We start from the raw sequence: 14,427 nt of genomic DNA, 5'->3' as shown, positions 1-14,427 counted from the left end.
TTTGATGACTATTTGGAATGTTTTGGGATAATTCATCAAACTAGTTGTCCAAGAACTAGTGTTCAAAATGTATTAGGGGAAAGGAAGAACCGACATTTGCTTGAGGGAGTCAGATCTCTCATCTTCACTATAAATCTGCCGAAACCATGTTGGGAGTGATGCAATACTCGTAACTGGTTACCTTATAAATAAAATGCCTCTAAAGGCCCTTGATTACAAAAGTCCCTTAGAAATCTTAAAAGGTAAAAATGAATATATTATTCCAAGAGTGTTTGGATATATTTGTTATGTTCATGATCGGAAAGCTGAAAAGTTAGACCCACGAGCACTTAAATGTGTGTTCATTGAGTATTCCCCAACATAAAAAAGATACAAGTGCTATCGGCCTCTTTCACGACAAGTCTTTGTTAGTATGAATGTCACTTTCAAAGAAACTAAGGCTTACTATGATCTACACAAATCACCTCTTTAGGGGGAGAATGATAGAGAAAAAGTGATACCTAGCTCAATAACCTTGGAAGAACTTGTCTCAAGAGAAAGAATGGAGTATCAAACTCCAGAAGGTCAAGAAGAGGCTATTGTAGAAGAAATGGAGATTGATGTTGAGGAGGAGATTGTTGGGTGATTCAATAGACCGGATTTGAAGATGTATTCAAGGAGGCATGGAACAAAAAATGTCATCATGCAACCTACTATGCGCCAAGAATCTTCTTCTTCTGGTGAGTTACCCTTAAATCTCAATAATAAAAAAACCCTATATGGGCTAAAACAGTCTCCTAGAATATGGTTATACAGATTCAATAAAGTCAATATCTCTTTTGTCTATCGGCAGAGTGATGCGGACCATACCTTTTTTATAAGACATCATAAAGATCAGATCGTCATTCTTATTGTTTGTGTTGATGATATATATAGTGGTAATAGGAAATGACGAGGAAAAAATTGTTCAACTGAAGCAACGATTGACCAAGAATTTGAAATAAAAAATCTAGGGAAATTACAGTACTCCTTGGTAATTGAAGTTTGTCTGATCAAATAAAGGAATCTTCATCTCCTAAAACAGATACATCATTGATCTCTTGACAGAAACGGGCATGGTGGGTTGCAAACTTGTAGAGTCACCCATAGAGAGCATCATAAGTTGCAAGTTGGGATCAGAGAAACAGTGGATAGAGGTATCAAAGATTAGTGGCGAATTTGATTTATTTCTCACAAACTAGACCAGACAGTGTTGAAATATGTATATATTTTAAATTTATTTAGGTAAATAAATCTTATTTGGGTAGATAAGTTTTATTCATATTTTAGAAATATTTTTATTTTATCTTTTAGTAGTTTATTAGAATAAGGGAACTATTTTCTTTTTATATTTTAGTAGTTTATTAGAATAAGGGAACTATTTTCCTAATTAGGATTAGGACTCTTTCCTCTATTTAAGTTCAATTCTTTAGTTAATAAGATGAGTACAATTTTATTCAAAGCTCTCTTGAAATCTTTCATGGTATCACAGCTAGGTTAAAATCTCTAGTAACATCATGGTTAAAACAGCCTTCACTGGAGATAAGAGATCCAGCAATCAAACAGAGGAAGAAAGTTCTACAGTTGAAACAACTACCGAGTGTACAATGACTCAAGGGACAGAGGCGTCTCACCTTTCTTTTCAACTGACATCTCACAAGTTGAATGGCAAGAATTATTCGGAATGGTCGCAGTCCGTAAAATTAACAATTGATGGGCGTGGCAAGCTGGGTCATTTAAATGGAGAAGTTCAGCAACTACAGGTGGGCGATCCAAAGATGAGCAAGTGGGGGTCAGAAAATTCTATGGTAATTGCATGGCTTATTAATTCCATGAAAGCATCCGGAGGTAAACCTTTTCTTTTTCTCCCAACTGCTAAAGATGTTTGGGACGCTGTGAAAAACACCTATTCAGATTTACAAAACGCTTCAATTTTTGAGTTAAAAATAAAACTGTGGAAAGCTAGGCGAGGGGAAAAAGAAGTTACTCTTTATTATAATGAAATGATGTCTCTTTGGCAAGAACTGGATCAGTGTTATAATGATGAATGAGAGTGTCCCGGAGATGTTGTAAAAGCTATGAAAAAAGAAGAGAATGAAAGAGCTTATTTGTTTCTGGCTGGTTTAAATAAAGAATTTGATGAAGTGAGATCTCGAATCCTAGGGAAAAAACCGCTTCCAAAACTTCGTGAAATTTTTTCTGAGGTTAGAAGGGAGGAGACAAGGAGAAAAGTAATGTTAAAGCCAGGGTTTGAAGCTAATGATGATAATTCTGCTCTTGTAACTATTAAAAATAATGATGATAGTGAAAAAAAGAAAAAATCTTGGTGCGATCACTGCAAAAAATATTGGCACACTCGTGAAACGTGTTGGAAGCTCCATGGGAAACCGACAAATAGAAGGAAAAAATAGTGGCAATGGTCGTGGTTCACAATCAGGGGATAGCAGAGCTTTCCAAACAACTAATGGAAATTATGAGGGCCAAAGTTCTTTGAAAGGGTCTTTATTCACTAAGGAACAATTAGAGCATCTACACAAGTTTTTTCAATCACCACAATTTCGGATGAATTCTTCTATTCCTAACTCATCCAATAATCCTTCTTCCTCTTTTGCCCAATCAGGTACTGATTTTTCTATTTTTTTCAGTGTCAAGCCTTGTAAAACAAACACATGGATCGCTGATTCTAGAGCTAGTGATCACATGACTAGCAGTCATTTTCTTTTTTTCAACTTACACACCTTGCACAGGAAACAAAAAGATCAAAGTAGCAGATGGGTCCTTCTCGACAATAGCCGGCAAAGGCACTGTTAAAATTTCATCTTCCTTGGTTTTACATGATATTTTACATGTGCCAAATCTAGCTTGTAATCTCATATCGGTCAGTAAATTATCCCAGTCTTCAAATTGTCATGTTATATTTGACTCCTCTATGTGTAAGTTTCAGGACATGGTCTCGGGGAGGATGATTGGCAATGCTAAAGAATTTGGTGGAATTTACTTTCTTGAAGACGACCATCTAAGTCGACCAACAACTACTTTATGTTTAAATTCTGTTTTGATTTTAATAAGGTTATGATTTGGCATTATAGGCTTGGACATCCTAATTTTTATTATTTAAGATATTTGTTACCTAATCTATTTAAAAATAAAAATCCTTCTTCATATCATTGTGAATTTTGTGAATTGGCTAAACATCATCTGTCATTCTTTCCACCTCAAAAATATAAAGCCTCCAAACATTTTTCGTTAATTCATAGTGATGTTTGGGGACCTTCAAGAGTCTCGACTTTTTCAGGAAAACGTTGGTTTGTCACATTTATTGATGATCATACTCGACTTTATTGGGCGTTTTTATTAAAAGATAAGTCCGAAGTTAAAAATGTGTTTCAGACTTTTTATGCTATGGTGAAAACACAATTTGGTGTGAAAATAGAAGTATTTCGAACTGACAATGGTGGGGAATTTTTTAGCGACCAATTAGGTGTTTTCTTAACCAAACATGGAATAGTCAACCAAAGTTCTTGTACAAATACACCACAACAAAATGGGATTGCAGAAAGAAAAAACCGACATCTTTTGGAAGTAACTAGAGCCTTGATGTTCACCAGTCAAGTACCACGTTATCTTTGGGGTGAAGCCTTGTTAACAGCTACATATCTTATTAATAGAATGCCCAGTAAAACTCTAAATTATAGAACTCATTTTAGTCTCTTTAAAGATAACTTTCCTAACTTTAAATTGATTACAGATTTATCCCTCCGAGTTTTTGGGTGTAGTGTTTTTGTTCATCTTCACAACCAAAGTAAACTAGATCCTAGAGCAAAAAAATGTGTCTTTGTTGGTTATGCTTCTAATAAAAAGGGTTACAAATGTTATGATCCAATTGATAGGAAGATTATAGTTACCATGGATGTCACATTTGTTGAAACACAATCTTATTTTGATTCTAATCTTCAGGGAGGGAATTATACTAAGGAAGATTCTATAATTGATCAAAAAGAGACTAGGAATATACAACATAGGGATTCTAATAATGGGGAAGGCGAATTTATAATTAACACAAAAATTAATGATGTTAATGTTAATGAAAAGGAGGATGAAAGTGTAGAGTCTGATCATGAAAATAAAGAACAAACAAAGGAGTTAATTGTTTACTCAAGAAGAAATCGAAATCAAGAAAGTGGAATCCACCAGATTCATCACCAAGAATCCGACCCGCAAGATCTTGTCAAAAGTCCAAGTAAAGCTCATAATCCAGCCAATGAATTTTCTGAGTTAGATATTCCAATTGCCAAAAGAAAAAGTGTTAGAAATATTGTCAAATATCCAATGTCTAACTTTGTATCCTATAAAGCCTTATCTTCGACATTCTCAACCTTTGTTTCGTGTCTCGATACTGTACAAATACCCAAAAATGTGAAAGATGCTTTACAGGTTCTTGAGTGGAAGGAGGCTATTTTAGAGGAGATACGTGCTCTTGAAAAAACAGGTACATGGGAAACAATGGAATTACCCGTAGGGAAAAAAACTGTGGGCTGTAAATGGGTGTTCACAACCAAATTCAAACCAAATGGATCTTTAGATAGATACAAAGCCCGGTTGGTAGCTAAAGGGTACATTCAAACATACGGGATAGATTATCTTGAAACATTTGCTCCAGTGGCCAAATTAAATTCTGTCAGAGTTCTTTTATCAATTGTTGTTAATCTTGATTGGTCTTTACAGCAACTAGATGTGAAAAAAGCTTTCCTAAATGGAAAACTTGAAGAAGAAGTTTATATGGATCCTCTTCCAGGTTTTGAAGAAAAATTTGGAACTCGAGTATGTAAACTCAAGAAATCTTTATACGGTCTGAAGCAGTCTCCTCGAGCTTGGTTTTAATGATTCACTCAAGTTGTTAAAAAACAAGGTTACTCACAAAGACAAGCTTTGATTTTCTTGTAAGCAAGTTGGGCATGATTGATATATATGCACCAACTTGAGGGAGGGTGTTGAAATATGTATATATTTTAAATTTATTTAGGTAGATAAATCTTATTTGGGTAGATAAGTTTTATTCATATTCTAGAAATATTTTTATTTTATCTTTCTTTTTATGTTTTAGTAGTTTATTAGAATAAGGGAACTATTTTCCCAATTAGGATTAGGACTCTTTTCTCTATTTAAGTTCAATTCTTTAGTTAATAAGATAAGTACAATTTTATTCAAAGCTCTCTTAAAATCTGTCAGACAGAGCATACAGCATACTCGATTAGTGTGATGAGTCAAGTTATGCATGACACTTGAGAACCCCATATGCAGGCTGTCTTTCACATACTATGCTACTTAAAATCTACTCCAGAAAAGAGACTTTTCTTCTCTAAAAATGGTCACCTCTAGATAGAGGCTTTTACAGGTGTAAATTGGGTTGGATTTTTAAACAATCAAAGGTCTACAACTGGTTATTGCACACTTGTGGAGGGAAATTTAGTCACTTGGAGAAATAAAAAGCAAAATGTAGTTGCTCGATCGAGTGTTGAGGCAAAATACAAGGTTATGGCTCAAGGTGTTTGTGAGCTTATTTGGCTACAGAAGGTGTATACAAGGTTATGGCTCAAGGTGTTTGTGAGCTTATTTGGCTACAGAAGGTTGGAGGAGTTGAAACTGTCAAGTAAAGGAAAATTACCATTGCACTGTGATAATAAGGCTGCATTAGCATAGCTCAAAACTCAGTCCAACATGATCGAACAAAACATATTGACATAGATCACCACGTCATCAGAGAAAAATTGAACTCAATCTCTTAGACTTAGTTCATGTGACATCAGACAAGCAGTTCACTAAAGGATTAAGTAATTGAACCTGATTTGCAAGTTGAGTATATGTAGTATCTATGCACCAACTTGAAGGGGAGTGTTGACAACTTTAAATACTAGCTGACGACAGCAATATTGATAGCCATGAGATTCTTTCAATCTCTGTAAATTAGAGATTAGATATACTTGATATTAGGGATTGTATATTATTTCATGCCTTATTTTTCTCTTTGTATAAAAACTTATGTAATCATCTTTTTTAGTATGAGTGGAAATTATTCAAATCCCTACAAAATTAGTCTCTCAAATATCTTAATTCAACGCTTTATGCTTGGAACCCAACCAAAAGTTGTACTATTATACCAGACAAAATCAAGTTACTGGCATACAGGAATGATAATAACTATTTTCACCTGAAAAACTGAAAGTTTAGAGTCGCTGCCTCAGCAGTAGATCTCTGAGAAGAAAACCCATCATCATAAGAACCAAATCCGGACACCGGCATAGACTGAATTGTTGATATAGTTGTTGCAGAACCAAGGGTATTCCTGGGAGATGTTCGATAGGCAATACCAAATAGTGCCCCTCCATACAGGCCAACGACCTAGTAGAGAAATTTGCAAATTATGATAGGAGTCTAACCTTGTGCTGTGCAGCAAAAATGGAGTGTTCTGAGAAACACATCCAAATCTAACAATACGAAATCTTATCAGTGTTGTTTAATGCTGGAAGTATAAATTCTTTCAGCAAGTCATTGAAATTTCCAGAAATAGTCGGCAGCAGCAAAGAATCTATCCAGTTATTTTTCACATATAATAAACACAACTAACATGATCAGAATCTCTCCCCTAGTTAAAAGAAAAAAAAAATTGATTTGTTGAAGGAAAACATAATTTGTATAAAAAATTTGTTACATACACACTGGCGCTAAGAAATCATCTCTCATATTTGAAGAACCAATGCATCCTGAATGAATCAAATTCTACCGAAATGAAGTAACAGATACATTACACAAGGAGATTAAAATACCGGTTCATTGCGACTACCTATGGACCTCATTAATATGTTTGATGTTCCATCATCTAGCAAAATGCGGACTTGAACATTAGCAGAAGCAGAATTAGCAGCAGCTGCTGCTGCTGCTGCCTGAGCTGCAGCTGCAGCTGCTTCTTTAGCTTTTCTTGATGAACTTCCTTTGGGAATAATGGGCATTCTAGGAGGTAAAGTAGACTCTAATATAGCAAATCTGTCACAACATGTATCCCAAGCCAGAAGCCTTGCACTCCCTGAATCAACAATGGACCAATTGCTAACCTTGTAGATTGAGAAATAAGGAATATCAGGCCACACAATAGCAACATACCTGCACGGAAGTTCTTCACTAAGATGACGTCTCACTATAAACAGTATGGTTAAAGAGCTGCATATTCCAGCTGAAATATCTGTCTACACTCATAAGATGTGTGTATGCACAAGGCAAAGTAGGATGTATTTATAGTTGACTGGGACAAGGGCATAGTGTTCTATTTTTCTCTTCCAGGCTGGGAGGAGAGAAGAATAGGAAACACTTGTCCAAACTGGAGATGAAATAGCATGTAGACAGACCTCAAAGTTTAATGCATGTCCGCATCCAAAATCATCTACTACACTTATTGCTGAAACGGGCACTCAGTAAAGAAACAACAAATCAACAATCAAATCGAAACAAAAGTAAAGAGTACTTACTTTCCAGAACTGCTTACTGAAAGAACTGAATATGAATCATGAGGAACAGGTGCATTAATGCGCTTTCTAGTCTGAGTCACATGCAATGGTTCAAGTGAATCTCCCTTTAAATTTCCTGTTTCGGATAAAGAGCTATTATTTCCAAGCGATGGATCCGTTGTGTTGGACAAATGAAAGTTTAATAGCTTCAGCTCCTTGGCAAGAATGCAGACAGCAGAAAGGTTTCGACTTTCGGCTGACATTAGGAGAGGAGTAACAGGAGGAAGAGATTCTGGATCAAATTCACTGACAATAACACCAACATTGGTCCCAGTAGCAACAAGATGAGGTTGTAAAGGATGTGCAACCATGCAATAAACCTGCAGTAGAAACTTATAATAGTCAAAACAGATATCTTTGGAAAGATATTCGGAGGTGAGGAGGAAGAACAAAGGAAAAGAAACATCATACTAAGTGAAAAGAATGACAATCATATAAAGGCCAATTTCATTCAAGGGAAAAGAATAGGTATAACATTTAATTTCTTCATAGAGTAAGTAGATGATATGTTAATGCTTCTAGTACTATAGTTTCTGAATTTTCAGAGATAATCGCAAGGAATTTTAACACATCTGCACAAGCCTAGTCTAGCTACCAAAGGTTATATCAATGGGGATCCAACACATTCCTCTATACCCTTAATTGGGATCTAGTACAAGCAAATGGAAACTAGTAAATTACCCAAAGCGCTTGACCATTTTTGTTATCTATGTAAATTTCTTTCCTCTATGGCTCATTCGATTACTAATTAGGGCTTCAGTGATATTGACACTCAACATAACATTAAGAACACATAACATCGAATTAAACCTAAAACTTACGTTTTATGAAAAAAATCCCAACCAATGGAGGTCCTAAGATCACAACTACAAAAACATCTACATACCCTGTTGTGCGGAAGCGTGTGAAAGAGTAAAATTATTGTACTAAAAAATCACACTAAGTTCAATTCCCAGGAAAGAGAGGTGAATCACGAGGATCACTTAAGTACCAAGTCTTTCCTAGCCAGAATATCCCTCTATCGTAATTTAATAGCACAATAAATCACTACAATCACACTCACAAAATATGAACAATAAATAGTAAAGAACACCAGAATTTTAACGAGGTTCGGCAAATCTTGCCTACGTCCTCGGGCACTACCAAATATATTTCACTCCAAAAATACAAGTGAAACTTTACAAATAGGGAGAGAGAACAATGCCTTAAGTAGAGAATGGCAAATGTGGGATGATGAGAATGAGCAATGGTTGGCCTATTTATAGTTGAGATTCAAGGGCCACCTTGCAAAGTCACTATTCACTTAGGGACCAAAAATTGCTATTTTCCCATGCCCAACACTAAATAAAATATTTGGTGCCCATAACTTTGACCTTTCCAAAGTATGGGTAGGTATGGGAAAGGTATGGGCAAGGTATGGGGTATGGGTATATTCTAATAATCTCCACCTTGAAGATTTGATTAGGATAATCTTATCTTCACACAATTCTTTCTGCTTTTGACAACAATACTTAATAGTGCCTTCTTCAACTGTTAAACTTGCAGGATATTAATCAAGTTCAAACAATGTTCGAACTTGGTTGCTGTTACCACCTTGGTCATCATATCTGCGGGATTATCTGCAGTCTTGATCTTCTGAAGACAAATTTTCCCCTCTTCAATAATTTCCCGCACAAAATGGAATCGTACGTCGATATGTTTTGTACGTGCATGATAGACTTGATTCTTTGCTAAATGAATAGCACTTTGACTATCACAATACACGTTAATATGCTCCTGAACCAACCCCAAGGTTTTAGCCATACCTTGTAACCAAACAGCCTCCTTTACAGCCTCTGTTACAGCCATGTACTCGGCTTCTGTGGTTGACAATGCAACTGTAGACTGTAGTGTAGACTTCCAACTTATTGGTCCTCCAGCAAGTGTAAAAACATAACCGGTGGTTGATCTTCGCTTGTCCAAATCACCGGCATAGTCAGAATCAACGTACCCAATAACACATTTACCAAGTGTACTATCCTGCTTGAACAGTAATCCAACATCCACGGTCTTCTGAATATACCGTAGAATCCATTTCACAGCTTGCCAATGTCCTTTTCCAGGATTATGCATATACCTGCTCACTATACTAACTGCCTGTGAAATGTCGGGTCTTGTACACACCATTGCATACATCAAGCTACCCACTGCATTAGAATACGGAACTTGCAACATGTATTCTTGTTCCGTATTCGTCGAAGGAGATAGTTGTGCAGAAAGCTTGAAATGAGAAGCCAACGGGGTACTTACAGGTTTGGTCTGCTCGTTCATACCAAACTGCTGTAGTACTTTCTTCAAATACTGCTTCTGAGACAAGCTAACTCTGCCATGAGCTCTATCTCTACATATTTCCATGCCGAGAATCTTTTTAGCTTCTCCTAGATCTTTCATCTCAAACTCGAGATTGAGTTGAGTCTTCAATCTTTCAATCTCAACTTTGCTCTTAGATGCTATTAGCATATCATCAACATATAAGAGCAAGTATATGAAAGTTCCTTCTTGTAGCTTCTGAAAATACACGCAATGATCAAATTTACTTCTTGTGTACCTTTGCCCTTTCATGAGCTGATCAAATCGCTTGTACCACTGCCTCGGAGATTGCTTCAATCCATAAAGCGACTTTGTCAGTTTGCAAATCCAATTTTCTTTTCCAGCAACCTTGAATCCATCTGGCTGAGTCATATAGATTTCCTCTTCCAAATCACCGTGTAAAAACGCGGTCTTCACATCAAGCTGAACTAGTTCAAGATCATATTGCGCAACCAAGGCTAGCAAAATCCGAATAGACGAATGCTTCACAACTGGAGAAAACACTTCATTGTAGTCTATTCCTTCTTTCTGAGCGTAACCCTTTGCTACCAATCTAGCCTTGTATCGAATTTCATTTTTACCAGGAAATCCTTCCTTCTTTGCATATACCCATTTGCATCCAATTGCCTTCTTTCCCTTGGGCAGTCTCACCAACTCCCAAGTCCTATTTTTATGAAGAGACTGCATTTCTTCATTCATAGCTTGCTTCCACTTTACACCATCAGAGTTACTTATTGCTTCTGTGTAAGTGGAAGGAACATCATCATCTGCAATTGGAAGTGCATAGGCCACCATATCGTCAAAGCGAGCAGGCTTACGAATCTCTCTTCTTGGCCTCCTATATGCAATTGAATCTTGTTGCTGTAGAAGTTCTTGGGTCGAAACTTCTTCATCATTTGTTCTTTCAATATTAGCTGGATCATCATTAACCTTTTCAAACTCCACCTGCTGCAAAGTACTACTGGTTTTGTCATCCTTTTGTGAATCCTCGTTCTTCATCATGGTTGATTCATCAAAAGTTACATCTCTACTGAAAACAATCTTCCTTGTATCAGGACACCAGAGACGGTATCCTTTTACACCACCAGTTATACCCATGAATAATGCTTTCTTTGCTCTTGGGTCTAACTTAGATTCTTTTACATGATAATATGCAGTGGAACCAAAAACATGTAAAGAATCATAATCAGTAGCAGGTTTACCAGTCCACATCTCCATAGGAGTTTTTCCATTTATTGCAGCTGATGGCAATCGGTTAATTAGATGGCACGCATATGTAACTGCCTCAGCCCAAAATTCCTTGCCCAATCCAACATTGGACAACATACATCGAACTTTCTCCAGTATAGTCCGATTCATGCGTTCTGCCACCCCATTCTGCTGTGGTGTATCTCGAACAGTGAAGTGTCGCACAATGCCCTCATCTTGGCATACTTGTAGAAATGGATCGTTTTTGTACTCAGTACCATTATCTGATCGAAGTCGTTTGACCTTTCGACCTGTCTGAGTCTCCACCATCTTCTTCCACTTCAGAAATGCATCCAAAACTTCATTTTTTCTTTTCATTAGATACACCCATACTTTTCTTGAATAATCATCAAGAAAAGTGACAAAATAGTGCATACCTCCCAAAGAAGCCACTTTGGTAGGTCCCCACACATCACTGTGAACATAGTCCAGAATTCCTTTCGTATTGTGAATTGCTGAACCAAATTTTACCCTCGTCTGCTTGCCCAGAACACAATGTTCACAGAATTCCAATTTGCAAGAATTTGCACCTTTCAACAAGCCTTGCTTCGCCAAAGTCTGCAAAGCTTTTTCACCAGCATGTCCCAATCGCCTATGCCATAACCTGGTAGCCTCTGAATCTGCATCTTTCGCAGAAGCTGTTGATGTTGATCCAATAACTGTACTTCCATTTAAATAGTACAAGTTATTTCTTCTAGTGCCTTTCATCACCGTCAATACCCCAGTTACTACCTTTAGTAATCCATCTCTCAAAGTGATTGTGAGCCCTTTAGATTCTAGGGCCCCTAATGAGATGAGATTTTTCTTCAAGCTGGGTACATAGCGAACATCTGTCAGAACTTGGATTGAGCCGTCATGGTTCTTCAATTTGATTGTACCTACACCCATTGTCTTACAGGCACTATCATTGCCCATAAAAACAACTCCATCTTCTAGTTCTTCAAGACTAGAAAACCAGTCCTTATTAGGACACATATGGTAAGTACATCCCGAATCCAATATCCACTCATCCGTTTGACATGCCATTGCCATGCCAACCAAGCTAAAGTCTGACTCCTCATCATGCTCCGCTACACATGCATTAGAAATAGACTTGCCCTTTTGTAACTTAGGACAATTCTTTTTCCAATGCCCTTTCTCACGACAAAAGGCACATTCATCTTTGGCGGGTCTCCCTTTGGACTTACCCCTTCTACCAGGTTTGCTGCTGTGTGAACGACCTATTACTGTTAAGACTTCTGCAATTGTATCTCTGTGATCTCTTTTATCTTTCTTCCGAGTCTCAGATCTATACAACGCACTACAAACTGCATCAAATGTGATCGTGTCCTTCCCATGAAGCAATGTGGTGGTAAGATGATCATATTCATCAGGAAGGGAATTCAACAACAATAATGCCTTGTCTTCATCTTCAAATTTCTCATCCAAATTTAGCAAGTCTGCTAAAATTTTATTGAATGAGTTCACATGGTCATTCATCGACATACCGGGTGCATACGTGAACCGAAAAAGTTTCTTTTTCATATAAAGCCTATTTTCAAGACTTTTCGTTAGAAACTTTTCTTCTAATGTATCCCACAGCTTCTTCGTTGATGTCTCCCTCATGACGGAGTACTTCTGCTCTTTGGCCAAACATAGGCAGATTGTACCACACGCCTGTCTATTGATCTTGGCCCACTCCTTGTCATCCATCTTGTCAGGTTTTTCTTCAAGGGCTATATCCAGCTCTTGCTGACATAAGACATCCAGGATCTCACACTGCCACATACCAAAATTATTGGTACCGTCAAATTTCTCTACTTCAAATTTTGCATTTGTCACAGTAGTCCTTGCTGATGACGATGCTGCTGCCATTTTTCTCCTCAATCCCAACTACTGTATACGTGAACAGTACCGTATACGTGAATAGTGCCGTATATGTGAATAGTACTGTATACGTGAATAGTGCCGTATACGTGAATAGTACCGTAAACGGTCGTATTCCCCAAGTACGAATTTGGCTCTGATACCAATTGTTGTGCGGAAGCGTGTGAAAGAGTAAAATTATTGTACTAAAAAATCACACTAAGTTCAATTCCCAGGAAAGAGAGGTGAATCACGAGGATCACTTAAGTACCAAGTCTTTCCTAGCCAGAATATCCCTCTATCGTAATTTAATAGCACAATAAATCACTACAATCACACTCACAAAATATGAACAATAAATAGTAAAGAACACCAGAATTTTAACGAGGTTCGGCAAATCTTGCCTACGTCCTCGGGCACTACCAAATATATTTCACTCCAAAAATACAAGTGAAACTTTACAAATAGGGAGAGAGAACAATGCCTTAAGTAGAGAATGGCAAATGTGGGATGATGAGAATGAGCAATGGTTGGCCTATTTATAGTTGAGATTCAAGGGCCACCTTGCAAAGTCACTATTCACTTAGGGACCAAAAATTGCTATTTTCCCATGCCCAACACTAAATAAAATATTTGGTGCCCATAACTTTGACCTTTCCAAAGTATGGGTAGGTATGGGAAAGGTATGGGCAAGGTATGGGGTATGGGTATATTCTAATATACCCTGAGTTTCTTATGCGTTGCAACTAGAAGAGGAGGAATAAGTGAATACAGATCACACAATGGTCTTGTAAGTGCTGAAAAAGTTGGGTGCTCAATAGCCCTGCAAAAAAGTATGATATCCTTGAAATAACTAAACAAATAATACTGCCTTGAATTGTCATTATTTAGAGCATTTAGCCTCCACCAGTATACTGTAACAAAAAGAGCCGCAGTAGAGTGGAAAAAAAAAGAAAAGAAAGAAGACATGAATCTATTAAGTGGGTACCATTGAGAAAACCAAAAACTTAGCGTACCATATATATGAATCTTTAACACAAGTCAAAATATCAAGGTTCGGAGCTCGAGGATGACGCCAAGATGCCACACTATGACAGGCAAGCTTTGGAACAGGTTTCATTCGACGTAACTCCTGTAGCAGAGAAGTTAACAGGAATGAAAAGAGAAAACATGGCAACTCTTTACCATGGAGATTTCGGTTAGAGGAACTGCTATTCACAACTATTAAAACTTCTCAAGAGACGGTATAAAACCTTAAATTTGTTTGTATCCCATATAACCAATGTCTTGTCTGCACCGATTGTAATAAGTTGAGGACTGCCTCCAATCACTCTATTAAGCTCAATAGCAACAACTCCACCGTCGTGTGCCTATTTGATATCATATAGAAATGAAAAGTTTCCTATGG

At 37.1% G+C, this 14,427-nt stretch overlaps 1 protein-coding gene across 2 annotated transcripts; it reads right to left on the bottom strand.

Moving 5' to 3' along the window:
* Positions 1-6,158: 6,158 nt before the first annotated feature.
* LOC121204869 (uncharacterized) lies at positions 6,159-14,197 on the bottom strand. Of its 2 annotated transcripts, XM_041075578.1 has the most exons (4): positions 14,036-14,197; positions 13,743-13,842; positions 7,539-7,897; positions 6,159-7,176 (listed from the first exon to the last, which is right to left on the bottom strand). In XM_041075578.1, the coding sequence occupies exons 1-4, from the start codon at positions 14,137-14,139 to the stop codon at positions 6,834-6,836; spliced, it is 906 nt and encodes a 301-aa protein (XP_040931512.1). In that variant the 5' UTR covers positions 14,140-14,197; the 3' UTR covers positions 6,159-6,833. The 2 variants fall into 2 exon arrangements, with proteins under 2 accessions (XP_040931512.1, XP_040931511.1); XM_041075577.1 differs by lacking the exon at positions 14,036-14,197 and having other exon boundaries at positions 13,743-14,015.
* Positions 14,198-14,427: the final 230 nt, after the last annotated feature.

The sequence above is a fragment of the Gossypium hirsutum genome, chromosome A08 (assembly GCF_007990345.1).
Source record: "Gossypium hirsutum isolate 1008001.06 chromosome A08, Gossypium_hirsutum_v2.1, whole genome shotgun sequence".
Classification (NCBI taxonomy): domain Eukaryota; kingdom Viridiplantae; phylum Streptophyta; class Magnoliopsida; order Malvales; family Malvaceae; genus Gossypium; species Gossypium hirsutum.
The sequence above is the reverse complement of the archived record's forward strand: the minus strand, read 5'-3'. Positions and strand labels throughout refer to the sequence as shown.

Bases quoted from the DNA above. Each gene is read 5' to 3' on its own strand.
- LOC121204869 (XM_041075577.1), bottom strand. From the start codon at position 13,988: ATGTCTTCTTTCTTTTCTTTTTTTTTCCACTCTACTGCGGCTCTTTTT. The intron at 7,898-13,742 runs GTATATTAGAAT...TTTCTACTGCAG, and splicing joins CAACGCATAAGAAACTCAGG to GTTTATTGCATGGTTGCACA. The intron at 7,177-7,538 runs GTAAGTACTCTT...ACTTCCGTGCAG, and splicing joins TCAGTAAGCAGTTCTGGAAA to GTATGTTGCTATTGTGTGGC.